Source organism: Crinia signifera, chromosome 6 (genome assembly GCF_055691185.1).
Source record: "Crinia signifera chromosome 6, ASM5569118v1, whole genome shotgun sequence".
NCBI classification, from domain to species: Eukaryota; Metazoa; Chordata; class Amphibia; order Anura; family Myobatrachidae; genus Crinia; species Crinia signifera.
Window position 1 is genome coordinate 10,206,457 of NC_139222.1, and position 16,129 is coordinate 10,222,585.

The following is a 16,129-nucleotide window of genomic DNA, read 5'->3' on the forward strand; positions in this document are numbered from 1 at the left end:
AGGTTTCAGGCTGTTCTGCTGAATCCCAGACTGAGCACATAGCTAAACACAAATATGGACCTCTAATCACCCACTCTGATGATCTGTGGAACCCGTGTGATATATTTAGTCCCAAAAAAACCAACCAGAGGGGGGTGGAAGAGGACCAAATAATCGGGCGCACAGTAATCGGTTTTATCAGTAAATCAATAAAGATTTTCAGAAAAAGAGTGTGACTTGCTGCTCTCAATTAAGGCTCTCTGTGGTCCTTAATAAAATTAAATACAATAAGCAAGCAGAATATTATGCTAGAGAGCGCAAGAAACACTGCAAAGTTTTAATCATATAAAAGTACAAATTTATTTAATTATAAATAAAATAACATCTAATACTAAAAAATATATGTAATTAAGCATACAATTTGTACATTAATCTCTTAATCAGATTAAAAGAGCATACAAAAGAGAAGAACCGTGTCCTTTAGCCAATGACTGCCAATTAATAACTCAGAACACTGACATTATGCGATCCAATGGCCAATTTGTTGTTTGGGGTATTTGTAGCCACACATTCAGTATGTAGCCAATTGTAGCATATTGGGTGATTGGAAGTAGAAATAAGCAGAGTCCAGAACTTGAAAATAAAGATAATACACTTGATTATTTGATTAGGACCCAATTTGTAGATGGAAACAAAAGTCAGTGGTAGAGATGTAGATTTATATATATGCCCGTGGGCTTCTCACTTGTAGCCTCTCTCTCCGTCAGCGTGAGGTGTATAGGAGAAGGTAATGTGTTAGATCACAATTGCCTTCAAGATTGTGACTGTATGCAGGATTCCACAACCTGACCACAGCATTGAGACCTGCTCGCTGTGTCAGGGAGCCGACTGCCTTTAGGCGGACGCTGCGGGGGAACAGGTGTGTCTGCTAATGATATCTACCTCAGCTCTCGACGGGACTTTTTGACGGCTTGCGCTGCACTCTGTTTGTAGCGAGAAAGTGCTGGTCTCTGTGTCGCTTGAAGAAGGTGCTTTTGTGGGCGCAGTGAGGCACGGGCTGGCACAGGGCACGGATCAGTAACAAGGCATCAAAGGCATCAATGGCATGGAGAGTTCTTGACGCGTTTCTCCGTCATGTCAGTTTGACGGTTTCCTCAGAAGATACTCCCACCCTTACGTTGTAGCTATTTAAATGGTTGTTCACCAATCATATTGACAGCCCTGCAAGAGATCATCTGTATTGCATTTGCAATCAGACCGGTACAAGTATGCTTAGGGGTATTGGTCACATCAATACGTGTTTCAATGGCAAGCTTCTATTCTAGACATATAGAGAGAATATACATTTTTTGAATAAGCTGTTATTTAAAACACCCTAAAAGTAATCAAAGGCATGGAACAGAAAGAAATAGACATATAATACATTCGAAGGATCGTAAAAATCCTGATTCCCACCACATTCTAACATGTTGAAATGTCTGTTAGTATCAGACCTAGTGTGGTTGCTGTGGCGCAGCACCTAGAACAAAGTTACATGTAGTCAGAGAACCAGGGTTCTAGACCAACTAGGGACAATTAAGATCAAACCTCTACAAACAGACATAGCACCCCATATTCTTAATTATTTATTTAGTTATCCGATTATTCATTTATTTATTTAATTATTTAATCGATTATACCCCTTTCTATGCAGGGCAGCCGAGAGGGAGGGGGAGCAGGTACTAATTACCCGGGCCCAGGCTTGCTGGAGGGGCCCGGCGGGGGCCCTGGTCTGCCCCCCCCCCCCCACTCTGTCCCTCCCAGACAGCACACACCTACAGCAGGCTCAGCATGAGCATCTCACTGACAGCGTGAGAACTCATGCTGACTGAGCACAGTACATGCTGTCGGTATGTGCTGCTGCTGGGGGCATGGCCTAATTGTGGGAGTTGGTCACGCCTCCCACGATTAGGCCACACCCCAAAATTTTACCGGGGCCCAACATACCTCTCGGCTGCCCTGTTTCTATGCACCCATATGGCTATATACGGGCGTGTAACCTATATAAAAAATTCCAAAAATCATGATAATGATAGTGATAAAAAAGGAAAAAATCAATAATGTTGGTATTAATAATCAGTTTTTTGATCTATATTCTCAGAATTTTTCCTTTTTCATTTTTCTTTTTTCATAAAAATATATGTACATCACCCCAAAAGCAGTTAATCAATTATATTTAAACAGATATCAATAGTGAACAGTTTCAGGATCAAACTGTTTTAATTATAGCAATGATCACAGCAAGTACATAGAACAATATTATATAGCCAGTTATTAGCATTTTTAAAGATATATTGTTATAATTAGAAGGTTTTTACACAGATAGTTGTATAGAGCTAGATATATAGTGGCGTTTTTATCATTATATCATGGTTATCGACATAAAATACAATCCCAGTTGAATCACCCCAAAAACCTTGTATGGTACACTTCAAAGTAATTAAAAGAAGAAACCTAGCCTCATAATAAACATATCATTTGATTATCTAATATAGAAGATATAAAGAAAAGGAAAGGATTAGGGGCCGAGGATGGATATATATATTGTGAAGTCAATTTCCTATATTATTGAGTTCAATGGACTCATTCAGTCCGAGGGGGGTCACAGACTAAGGATGGTATCAAAGGTGGATAACCGCCGGCGTCTATCTGGCAGCAGTAAAGTAACCAGGAGCTATAGCAGAAGAATCCTAATAGGAATGTAGGAGCAGCCTGGAGCCTTGGGAAAACCCTCTGGAACAATCACAGGAAGCAACAAGTTGTTCAAGGTGGCGGAGGGTACTGGGAGGCCTGCTTAAATCTCCCTAGATGCTTGATTGGCTGCATCAGCAAATTGGAGAGAACCAGGAAGCACATGCACCTAGATCTACTTGTTACATGATTGCCCATGTCCCAGATGGTTTGGGGAAGACTTTTTGAAGAAATGGAGGATTTCATCAAGGGCTGTTTAAATAACCTCTATCATTCAGTTACATTTTTGGAGAGGGGATACTCCTCCAATGATGTTTATTCTGGTATCCCCTGCAGACACTTGTATGTGACCTTTTATTAAGGCCCTATTTTCTTATTAAAGGTTTCTTTCAAGCTGACGACCGATCAAAATTGCTCACTTCTGATTGCAAAGTACCTTTTTAGGTATGTACTGACCTCATATATAGGCCCTATTTTCATGTAAAGGTTTCTTTTTATTCTCTCAAGACACATGTAACCATCATCAGGAAATGTTTCATCAATCACTCCTGGACCCTTGGGGCAACCACTCACCTCTAGCAGAGGCCCTATGTGCGCCAAAAGGTATCTTTGTGCTCCCTTCTTAGGCCGGATGACAGATTCTCATGAAGCATCATCCATAAAAAGTTTTTATCCATAACAGACAAAAATAAAAAAATGCAATGTATCAGGTACAAATATATTAAAAACCAAAATAAAAACAGATGGAGACCTCACACAGCACGAGTCAACCACTTCCACTCAAATCCAGATAGGAGTGAAAAATGGGTACAAGATGAAAAAAGGTAGGACAAATACCGTGTTATGGCTTCTCTCCACAGACCAACATGTTTCGGGCTGTAATAGCCCTTTTTCAAGGTGTTAGTGGTAGGTCTTTGTCAAGGGCTACTACAGCCCGAAACATGTTGGTCATTAAACAAAGGCCCTATCGCATACCCGAAGCAAAGCGAGCAGCAGTAAATCGAGAGGTGGAAGAAATGTTCCGCCCAGGGGTTATAGAAGAATCTACCAGTGAATAATAATCCCATTGTCTTAGTACCTAAACCTTCAGGTGCTTTAAGGTTCCGCAATGACTTCCGTAAACGAAATCAAGTGTCACGGTTTGATTCTTACCCTGTGCATCTGGTTGATGAGTTAGTAGAACATTTAGCCAATAGTCAGGATCTCACTACACTGGATTTGACAAAAGGTTATTGGCGGATTCCGTTAACAGAAGCTGCTAAGGCAAAACAGCCTCCTCTACCCCAGAGGGCTTATTCCAGTATAACGTGCTCCCATTTGGTTTACATGGAGCCCCAGGAACCTTCCAGAGAGCTAGGAATAAGTTACTGCAGCCCCACAGGGAATATGCGGCTGCATATTTAGATGACATTGTTATTTTAAGCTCTGACTGGGTGTCACACCGACCAAAGGTAGAAGCCGTTTTACAGTCTCTACAGACACACGGGTTTACCGCCAACCCTGAGAAATGTGCCAATGGTATGATTGAGGCCAAGTATTTGGGGTACATTGTGGGCAGAGGACAGGTTAAACCTCAGTCTAGTAAGGTAGAAGCAGTTCTCACCTGGTCTAAACCTAAATTGTTCTCCCTACTGTAAGCCACAACTTAGGACATGTCTCTGTCTGGTGGGATATTATCGCAGGTTCATTCAAGATTTTGCCGCTAGAGCGGATCCACTAACCTTAAGTCTTAAGAAACAGTCCCCAGATAAAATAACGTGGTCTAGACCAGTGGAAACTGCTTGGCAGGAATTAAGACGAGCTTTGTGTACCGAGCCTGTTTTACAAGCTTCTGACTTTTAGAAAACAATTTGTGTTGCAGACCGATGCCGCTGGGACAGCATTGTGGCCAGAGACCCCGGCACACGTGGTTAATGGTTGCCACAGCACTGAAGGGGTTAACCCTTCTTGCTGAAGCACCATTTTGGCAAGGGGCTCTTGGTGCCAAATTCCAAAAATGTTTTACTTTCTGACAAAATCCTTCTTAGATGGACAAAACCTTTATTTTTACACTGCAATATAGATCTCACTTTGACATAAAACCCCACCCAAATCTAATTATCTCTGCACAAGTAACATCTGCCCCACCTGCAGTGCACATGGTCTTGTCCATCTAAGAAGGATTTTGTCAGAAAGAGTGAACTAGAATAAGGTCCTTAGTTCTTTATTAGCCTTGTTATATTACATAGGCTTTTTATGGGAGATACAGTATCTCGTTCTTATATTTTCAATAACTTTTGACCTGTATTTATCTTACTCAGGACGCTTCTTGATATCTTTTTTCATTATTATGACCTTATGACAGTCATCATTTATTCGAGTTGCCGGGAGATATTGTTTATTGTGGTAGTCGGGGATATCTTAGATCTAGACCGTATTTACATATATTATCATTATTGTGAATACCTTCTCTGCATCTGTGTGTCAGCTAGTATCTATAGTATGCACATGTATGTTTTTAATGTTTATGATATTTGCGGTACTTGTTTCCTGGCACGGCCACAATCGCGGGCATCGTGTGCCTTAACTTTAAGGCACACGATGCCCGCGATTTCCTTTGAAAAAAGCACAACTCGGGTACATCGCGTCGGTCGTGTGCCTTAAGAAGGCACACGATGCGACCGACGCAATGCCCACGATTTCCCCATGGGCTTCAATGTTAAAATATTTTAACATTGAAGCCTATGCGCGCCAGACGCGATGCCCCCGATTTCGCCATAGGCTTCAATGTTAAAATATTTTAACATTGAAACTGAGTCCATTTAACATAGTTAAAAATGGGAAAAGGCAGAATATGGGCCATTTCTCATTGGGTATCGCCCCGTCATGTGTGTAAAAAATAATGGCCCCCCATTGTGGCCGCCACCCCCACGATTGACGCGAACCCGAAGCGTGGCAAGCGCAGCGAGCCCGCGAGGGGCGGCGGTGCGCGTCCTCTGACCTTTTCATTCCCCTACTATCCACGTCGGCATGGAGTTGAGAAAAGATTAGTGTGGCGAGCGCAGCGAGGGGACGCGGATACCTGTCAAGCCGGCGAGGGGCGTCCCTCGCTGCCTTGACAGGTATCCGCGTCCGCTCGCCACGCTTCGGGCTCGGTGGCTCGCTGCGCTTGCCACACTAATCTATTCTCAACTCCACGCCGACGTGGATAGTAGGGGAATGAAAAGGTCGGAGGATGCGCACCGCCGCGCTCGCCACGCTTCGGGTTCGCGTCAATCGTGGGGGTGGCGGCCACAATGGGGGGGGGGGCATTATTTTTTACACACATGACGGGGCCATACCCAATGAGAAATGGCCCATATTGGCCCTTTTACCATTTTTAACTATGTTAAATGGACTCAGTTTCAATGTTAAAATAATTTAACATTGAAGCCTATGGACACGATGGACCCGATTTCTCCATAGGCTTCAATGTTAAATTATTTTAACATTGAAGCCTATGGAGAAATCGGGTACATCGCGTCGGTCGCGTCGTGTGCGTTTTGGTATGCACCCGACGCGACCGACACGATTTTTTCCGACACGACCACCACGATAGAAATCGTGGTGGCCGTGCTAGGAAACAAGTACCATATTTGCTTTTATTTGAAGAGCAAATATGTGGGATTACTCTTTCTCATGAACTGTCTCTTGTATGCATGTATTTATCGCAGTTGTCCTTTGTATATTAATCACACAAAGCTGACACTTTTCAGTCAGGATGCACATTTATATTTACAAACACGTTTATTGTTCCCCCTTTTATCTGGGGTAATGTGTCTGTGTAACGTGCCGTTTTTCTTTTCAAGTAATTCCCCTATTACCACTGCTGGCGTCTGTGTTCAGCCACGTGCAGGCTTTCACAGGCCAGTCAATTCTTTATTCCCCTCACTAATGTGGCACAATAAACGGGATTCAGTTACAATCCCGGTGTTCAAAATCCCGACCACCGAAAACCCTACACTTTCTCCCTCTGTGGGCGTCCACCAAACCCATAGAGGGAGCATAAATTAGTGTGCTGAGTGTAGCGAGGCACCAAGCCCGCAAGGGGGGGGGGGGGAATCCACATCCCCCCTAGTCGGGATTCCGGCATCGTAATTTTGAAGCCGGGATTCCAACCACCGGGATTTAGAACCAATCCCCAATAAATAGCCATACAAATACTGTAGGTGTTTATTATATGCAACAGTTATTCCTAGCTGCTGATGTCTGTATTTTGCTCCATACAGGCTTCAACGGCTCAGTCAGCTATTCTCTCCCTTGCTTGCGGTGACTCCGCCTGACACTGTAATTAGCGGTAATATCATTATTTATAACCTCACTGGTGCTGCGTTTTTAGTACATCATCTAAAACAGTGTATTTTTACATTGATATATCTGGTCACGCCCGCTGACGGCGTCCGTGTCCAGCCGCATGCAGGCTTTCATGGCTCCGTCAGCTGTTCTCTCCCTTATATATGCGGCGTCTCCGCCCGACACTTGTTAATAGAGGTTGTTATTTCCTAGCATATCTTATCATACTTTGGGTACAAACACTTATATTTTTAACATTGTTGGCACTTCAGAACATCACATATCAAGCGCCTATGCGCATTTCACCGGACCTCCGGCTTCATCAGGGCAAGCCGAGTGGCCACTGCGTGTGTCTTTATTCCCTTCCCTTAACAAACATTGTCAAGGGTAGGATTAGTCATTAACCCTTTTGGTTTTCTTGTTCTTCAATGTTGGAGATTTGTTAATTTCCTTTTTCAGTTTCCTTAGATATTTAATAGTTTTATATCCTTATTTCTTCTTAATTGTCGTTGTTGTTAATTATTCATTGTTTATTTTTATTTATTATATTCGTTTCATATTTATAATTTTTTTATTGTATTATATATATTTATTCTTATCTCTTCGTAATTGGCTTTTTTATAGGTGGGCATGTCTCCTTCAAATTTATTAGATATCTTTTAATAAATCGAGCTCTGAAAAGTGGTGGAGGGCTGTGTACCCGGGCGGATGTCACAACAAGAGGTGGGTGAGGCTGAGAGCTCACCTGAAAATTGTGTAGCTTCACCAGGGTGGTTGATGCTAAGGAGGGAGGAGTGTGGCAGAGACAGCATTCCCACACATGAGAGTAAGGTGGAGGATCCGGACCAGGTGTTGGTAGCAGTAGCAGAATCCCAGGTGTAATCAGCAGTACCTGGGATGTCCTGATATAAGGCTTCCCAGGGCAGAGTCTCCTTGCTCTCGACGGTTGACTATCTTCCCGAGTGATAGGAGAGGTGTGTGGATTAGATTATTGACCATTGGGGCCTGTTAGGAGTCTGCTATGCCTGTATGCTACTGCCTGTGATAGGAATTGTATGTGAATGTCACCTGCTATGCTGTACCGGCTGATGAGAATAAACTACCAAGACGTCATCTGAGACCTTGTGTTTGTGATTTTTTTTTTCACAATACACACAAACATACATACACATGCGCAAAAGAGGAAACATACAGTTTATAATAGATCATAAAATAGCCTCATATTTTCATAGCATCATACAAATAACAATCAGTGAGATAGCTACAGAATAATATCACCCATCTCCCACAGGTCAACAAATTCCACACGAGTGATCTGCTGGAGACTTATTACACCTCTATTATATTATTACATGGTAATATATATTGTAACCCCCATATCTCAGTGATGACTATATGATGTGAGTTATCATATTTATGCCAATATTTCTCCATTTATATTGTCAGAGTATTGCAGCCAGCCTGTACCATGTCCCTCATCTCCCGAGTAATACATCTGTGTGTGGGTTTTCTGGTGTCTAGCCAGATATACTTTCTTTGTAAAACATTTCCCACACTCAGAACATGCATACGGCTTCTCCCCTGTGTGAGATCTCTGATGTAGGACAAGATTTACTTTCTGTGTATAACATTTCCCACACTCAGAACATGCATACGGCTTCTCCCCTGTGTGAGATCTCTGATGTAGGACAAGATTTACTTTCTGTGTATAACATTTCCCACACTCAGAACATGCATACGGCTTTTCCCCTGTGTGAGATCTCTGATGCAATACCAGATTTACTTTCTGTGTATAACATTTCCCACACTCGGAACATGCATACGGCTTCTCCCCTGTGTGAATTCTCTGATGTAGGACAAGATCTCCTTTCAGGACAAAACATTTCTCGCACTCGGAACATGGAAACAGCTTCTCTCCTGTGTGGCTTAGCTGATGTCTATTAAGGCAGCTTGTCCTTGTAAAACATTTCCCACACTCAGAACATACAAACGGCTTCTCCCCTGTGTGGCATAACTGATGTCTATTAAGGCCTAGATTATCTGAAAAACATTTCCTACACTCGGAACATGCATACGGCTTCTCCCCTGTGTGAGTTCTCTGATGTAGGACAAGATGTGTTTTCTGTTTATAACATTTCCCACACTCAGAGCATGCATACTGCTTCTCCCCTGTGTGAGTTCTCCGATGCCACACAAGATCTTTTCTGTATGCAAAGTATTTCCCACACTCAGAACATGGAAACGGCTTCTCCCCTGTGTGAGTTCTCGGATGTTGTACAAGATCTCCTTTCAATGCAAAACATTTCTCGCACTCAGAACATGGAAATGGCTTCTCCCCTGTGTGAGTTCTCTGATGTAGGACAAGACGTGATTTTTGTGTAAAACACTTCCCACACTCAGAGCATGGAAACAGATTTTTCCCTGTGTGAATTCTCTGATGTACGACAAGACCCCATTTCCTGGTAAAACTTTTTCTGCATTCAGAGCATGCAAATGGGTTTGCACCCGTGTGACTTCTTTGATGTATAACAAGTTGTGTTTTACGTGTAAAACATATCCCACACTCAGAACATGCAAACGGCTTCTACCCTGTGTGAGTTCTCTGATGTATAACAAGAGCTTCTTTATATGCAAAACATTTCCCACACTCAGAGCATGGAAACGGCCTCTCCCCTGTGTGAGTTCTCTGATGTGCAACTAACTTTGACTTACACAGAAAATGCTTATTACATTCACAACAGGCAAATATTTTGTGAGCTGCACTAGGTATACCAACATCGGTAGTATCAGTGGAACATTTCTCATTATCGGTGGCATCAGTGGGACATTCCTCATGATCTGTGTCACCAGTAGAACATTCCCCGCTATCGGTGTCACCAGTGGTACATTCCTTTTTATCGGCGGGAGCAGGCGATGTATCTGCACTGTGATGGACTGAATGTATAGTTAGAGGAATGCGGTTTTCTCCCGGAGAACTTCCTGTGATGTCATCTTCTATTTTCAGAACTAAAAAAAAAAAAGGGGGGGGGGGGGAGTTTATACTTCAGAGTTATTCAAAAAAATATATACATGGAAATTGATATCTTCCTTTTACACCAGGGAGCATTTCCAGACACCCTGTCCCACACTGACAATTGGACGCCCTTACACTGAAGGGGTTAATCCCTGTTTCGTGGCACCAGCTTTACATGAAAGTGGGCACTAGACATGTTTAGAATGTTATAACATATGTAGTGCTGTATGCACAGTTGTGGGATTACATACGTCACTGTATATACACCTAGGAGTATTGCACAAAGCCTATATCTATATAATAGTAATGAGATACCAGCGAGTTATACTCACTGATAATTCCATTTCTTCTTAGAGATCCCATGGCAGCCAAGACCTTGGGGCTTGATCCCTCTCCACATAGTTGGACAGGGGGATATTTCTAGGGACCTCCCCCTTCTGGTATAACACCCTGCTCCTCCCCTTCCTCCTTGTCTTTTAAGTGTCTCCTTGATTAGGTCCCAGGAAAAACACTACAAGGGGACGGTTTCTGGTGGCTGCCATGGGATCTGTAAGGAATGGAATTGTCGCGGAGTATAACTTGTACGATCCCCATGTCAGCCAAGATTTTGGGAAATACCAGAGCAATTGTGATCATTTTAATCATTAAGGACACTCTGCAGGACCTGATCCCCAAAATTGGGATTGTGACACACTGAAAGTATGATGTTTGGGGAGGTCTGACTAGAAGACCAAGTGGTCGCGTCACAAATGTCCTTGATAGAAGCTGTAGCCTTCCTGGCCCAGGAATGCCGTAGTACAGGGGCCTTACGGATACGCGGAATCTCTTTACCTTCCATCCTGTAGATGCATGTGATCAATTCTCTCATCCATCTGGATATTGTCTGCTTGGTAGGGGCGAAACCCTTCCTTACACCTTCTGGCACCACAAACAGCTTTTTGGATTTTCTGATTTCTTTTAGTCTAACCAAGTAAATACACACAATAGGAGTCACAAACTTATCCGGCGCTTTGTAGCGTCTCTCCTCTGCTGAAAAGTTTTCCTTCAGCAAATACTCCACATGTAGGGAATATAAACAAAGTCTCTTATGGTGTAGTACTACATGCAAATTTGTATTATACAAGAGACATCACATTTAAAACCATCACACATAAAAAGGCTTCTTCCGCTGACAGCATAAGAAGGGGGTAGTTACCAGATCAAAGGGAACTGTAGAGGCACAGTTCAAATGAGCGTGTTAGTCAATTTGAATGGAGTCAGGATACCGGTTCTCCCTTCTCCTCTGTTGCACCGTCCTGCTCCCCCGAGCGTCAGGAATCCTCCTTCTGTTTAGCTGCAAAACGGACCTGAGGTGCGGGCTTCACCACCGACGCGTTTCCTTCCCGTCTGGGGACTTTATCAAGGCATTCAGTACTAAGTTCAAGTCCCAAGGGGCCACTAGCAACCTAACAGAAGGCCGTAACCATTTATTGGCGCTATAAAATCTTCCAATCAGATCTTCTGCCAACTTTCTGTTCAGAAGGATGCTCAATGCAGATATTTGTCCCTTGAGAGTAGAGGTAGCTAGACCGGCAAATAAACCCTTACACAAGATCTGCAAAAGTGGAGCTGTAGCGGATTTCTCAATCATATCAGCAAAACCTTTCCACTTAATAATCGCTTGGCAGATTCTATAGTATGCAAAGGACGAAACTTCTCTTGCTTGTAATAAAACAGAAATGACTTGATCTGACAAACCTCTTTGCCATAACGAGCTCCTCTCAATTTCCATGTCATCAGAGATCATGCTGCTGGATTTGGATGAACAGCCGGCCCCTGATGTAGAAGGTTTGGGACTGATGGGAGAGTCAAGGGTTCCTGGACCGATAATTTCAGAACCATGACCTTCTCGGCCAGAATGGTAGGACTATGCTTACCTGATCTTCTATCACCTTCTTGAGAACTCGATAGATTAATGGGAAGGGTGGAAGCACATAGCCCAGAAGACCGTTCCACTGGCCAACACAGCCGTGCGGTCGCTCCACATGCATACCTCCTTCTGTGCCTAAATATAGTCCTTTTCAGGACTTTCATCATTACCACTCCGTGTCTGATATTACTAGTCCTTATCAGGACTCTAATGTTACAATGTTGTGATTTTGTGGTGCTACTATATGCCTTTAATATATTGGGAAACATAATTATCCAAGGGACTCCGTTGAGCACCCACGATAACCACCAGATCTGGCTCCCTATCGCCTATGGCAGATCCTATCGTAATAAACAGCTAATGTTTAAGAGTTAAAATTGAGTGATAGCATACATACTCTCTGCCAAACATCTCCTGCACTATCTGGAGCCGATCATTAAGTATCACACCAACTAACTGTCGGTTCAATGAGTTCAGAACCGCTCAGACTATTGATTAATTAACACCAATTTATTGTGCAGTGTGTACCGAACCAACCACCACATGTACAACAATAACGGAAACAACAGCAACAGATAATTGGATAAATTCTGTATATAATTGTATGTATATTTAACGCTATAGTGTGTATGAGGGGTTATACAATACGTCCGCAATTACATATGAGAGGGGACGTCACTGGGCTCACGGAACAAATTAACAGTGGGATATCATCCCAATACCGTTGAAATAAGTGCCCAAAAGGGGACCCGTTTTTGGGACAATTCTCCCCCTTAATAACAAAAAATAAACAGACCGCACATGATATCTCCAAACAAGTGCCCAAATATACACTTACGTGCTAAAAAAATAAGAGGGGACCCGTTTGGGACATTTCTCCCCTTAAACAATTAAAGTAGACCGCACGAGCTGTCTTTATAAAAGAATAGCACAATCTGCACATCTGTGATTACGTATAAGAGGGGACCCGGCTGGGACACTATACCCCCCTAATATTGGAGCACACTTGCAGATTTACCAATTATGGGCCAGTGTGTATGACGGTCTAAATATTCCCCCGCTATATGTGATTAAAATACACTACTAATATTTTGCATAAAAGGGGACCCGCTAGGGATATTCTCTCCCCCTGATACAAACTCGGACCGCACGGACTATCTGTGTGCAAACGAGATAGTGCTAAAATCTATTAATCTGAGAGTTTATATGAAAAGGGACCCTATAGGGACATTATCCCTCCAGCAAAACCTCAGATCGCACTTATTCTCTGCCCTATACCTCACATGGGATAAACCCATACACACCAGGACATTTGGAAATTGTACCAATCCGAACTCCACAATAATAATAACACTAATCTTTTTATCCAATATCTATCTACTGCTGTTAATACTGGCATGTATCTACGGACACCACCGCATTTAGCAACCTCTCAGACACGGATAGGCACACACAAAGGATCACCTATTACCACAACCTCTATAACCCTACCCGCCGTTTTCTGTGATATAGGCCAATTTGAGCCATCAGATACGCCCAAGGGTCAGGAATACAAGAGGTTTCAATAGGGGAAGTGATCAAGCCCATAGGAGGTATTGCATGCTAACACCGCACGTGCATCTTTTAAACCACCGTATTCACTGTTTAATGTTTCATGTTAGTTTGTATATTTCGCAGTTTTTAAATGAACCTAATAAAAGGTATGTTTTATGAGTCAAAAATTAATTTCTCTTTTGGTGCACCACACCTGTGACAATCCCTACCCTCTCTCAATCTATATTCTAACCGTTCCACTGGACTGAAAAAGTGCAGATATCTGGGGAATATGGTATCTGGAGAAGATTTTTTTTCAGCTCAAAAAAAAAAAAAAATCATCCAACATATTTTCTTTCCCTGGAACGTAGACTGCGGTTAATGAAATTACATTTCTTTCTGCCCCAGTGAGAATTTTTGAGGTTACTGACATCAGAGGCTTCTCCTGGTGACTCCCTGATGGCTCAGATGAGCTACCATCAAAGGGTACCTATTTCTCCTCTCTAGAGGCCGCCTGACGGATTTACCTCCTGTGAGTCTATGGATCAGTGCATCTAACTTAGAGCCAAACGGGAGTGACCCTTCAAAAGGTAAGTGACCAAAATATTTTGGAACGAGCATTTGCCGACCAGGATCTCCACCATAATGCTCTTCTGTCTGTAACCCCGGCAGCCATAGATCTTGCTGCAAATGAAATGACATCCAAGGAAGCCTCACTAATGAATTCCACCGCTTTCTGGACAATTTGTTCTCTTCCATATCTGCATGCAAATTCATTCTCCAGAATCTTAAGGGCCTGGAAACTGAAGCAATAGAGATCTCTGCCTTTAAAGACACCGCTGTAGAGAATTCTCCATTCTATCCATTGGATCTCTGAATGAGGCTCCATCCTCTAATGGTATCGTAGTACAAGAAGTTATCTCTGCTGCGCCCGCTCTGGGCAAACTGCAACACTTCACAAAGAGTTCATCTTTAACAGGGCCCAGTCGGTCATCCCAAGACAACGTTCCCTGCCTCTTGTCCAGATTACACCACTCTTTGGAAATTCAGTCCTTCATAACCTGATGAACAGGAAAATGACGACTCTTCTTAGATCTATCTTCAGATAACGTGTCTCCACCTTCCACCGGGGAAACTGGGTCTTTAGAATTCATGGATTTATATAGATTGTCTTTAAATATTCTCTCAACCATATCAAAGTTAAGCTCTCTGGTATCTTCTCTAACGTCACCAGACTCCTCACTAGATCCATCTTCCACATCCTCCGGCTGCTCATCTGAGGACACAGCTTCCTCATAACTGAAACCAGCCTGACCACTAGATCTCCATGGCCTTGTAACGCCATCAATTCCTCGTTTGACACAAATAACTTTTTCATCCAGTCCATTACATCCAGCAGAATTTTAGGCTGGCTTGATATAGCTTCAGGCTGTTCTTCACATTTCTCACATACGGTTTTATCTTGAGAACCAGGAATAACTATCACAGGTGTGATTGGTAATTGGTATTGGTGTGTGTCAGCTTTGCAGCCTCTTTCCTAGGCACGGATGTGGCAGGATTGGTAGGCACACCCAAGTGTGTGTGGGTTCCTGGAACCGGTATTTCCCAAAAGGCCCTTTCACACTCCCTACTGAACCAAAATAGTTTTCCTCTGATTAGTCACATCCTGAAGAAGGTAAGAGAGGATCGAGTGAAATTGATAGAGGTCCTCCCCTTTTGGCCAAGGACAGCGTGGTTTGCGACAGCCCAGAAATTGGCAGTACAGGAACCTTGGACATTAACCATCATTCCAGACCTTCTACATCAGGATCCGGTCTACCATCCAGATCCAACAGGATTATGTCTGAAGGCACTGAGATTGGAGGGAACTTGTTGAGACCAATCGAATTGTCAGATCAAGTCATCCAGATACTGTTACAAGCAGGAGAGGACGTTTCTTCTTACACATATTATAAGGTCTGGCAGAGATGTATCATTTGGAGACGATCATCTGAAGAGATCACCAACTCAACAATGGCGCAGGTCCTACAATTCTTGTGCAATGGCTTCTCACTAGGACTAGCGGTTTCCACTCTTAAGGGATAGATAACGGCCTTAAGTGTGGTCCTAGATAGGAGATTAGCGGACAATAACCTAATTAACTAATTCTGCCAGGCCATTAAACAACGCGTCCACCCATCACATCCATTGTGGCTCCTTTGGACTTGAATCCAGTTCTCAGTTCATTGATGAAACAACCATTTGCACCGTTACTAGAAACTCCTCCCATATTCCTGACTTGGAAGATCGTATTTCTAGTAGCAGCTACGTCTGTGAGGAGAGCGAGTGAGTTACAGGCTGTGTGAGTGGAAGAACCATACTTACAAGTTTCCGTATATGGTGGTACATAGGACTCGTCCTAACATTCTACCCAAGGTGGTTGCTGCTTTCCTTCTGAATCAGGAGATATTTCCTGCTTCTTATACTGAACTCAATAACAAGAAAGTGTCAGATTGGAAGACATCTAGTCAGAGGTAATAACATTTACCTCAATAGAATAAAGGACATTCGTCATCCCAGAAGGAAGTCAGAGAGTCTGGTTTGTGGGAGCACAACCTATCTCCAGATGGCTGAGAGACCTGATTACATTCATATACAAGAACAAAGGACGAGAT

General features: G+C 43.0%; 2 protein-coding genes across 6 annotated transcripts in view; both read right to left on the reverse strand.

Moving 5' to 3' along the window:
* The window catches only part of LOC146009929 (uncharacterized), a 453,438-nt gene that overhangs the window by 389,069 nt on the left and 48,240 nt on the right, over window positions 1-16,129 (reverse strand). The gene's annotated exons all lie outside the window — the stretch shown is intronic.
* LOC146007363 (uncharacterized) overlaps window positions 1-16,129 on the reverse strand; it is a 45,224-nt gene that overhangs the window by 25,091 nt on the left and 4,004 nt on the right. The window contains 1 exon segment of the mRNA XM_083145711.1: window positions 8,437-10,026. Within this exon segment, the coding sequence (XP_083001837.1) occupies window positions 8,437-10,026 (1,590 nt within the window).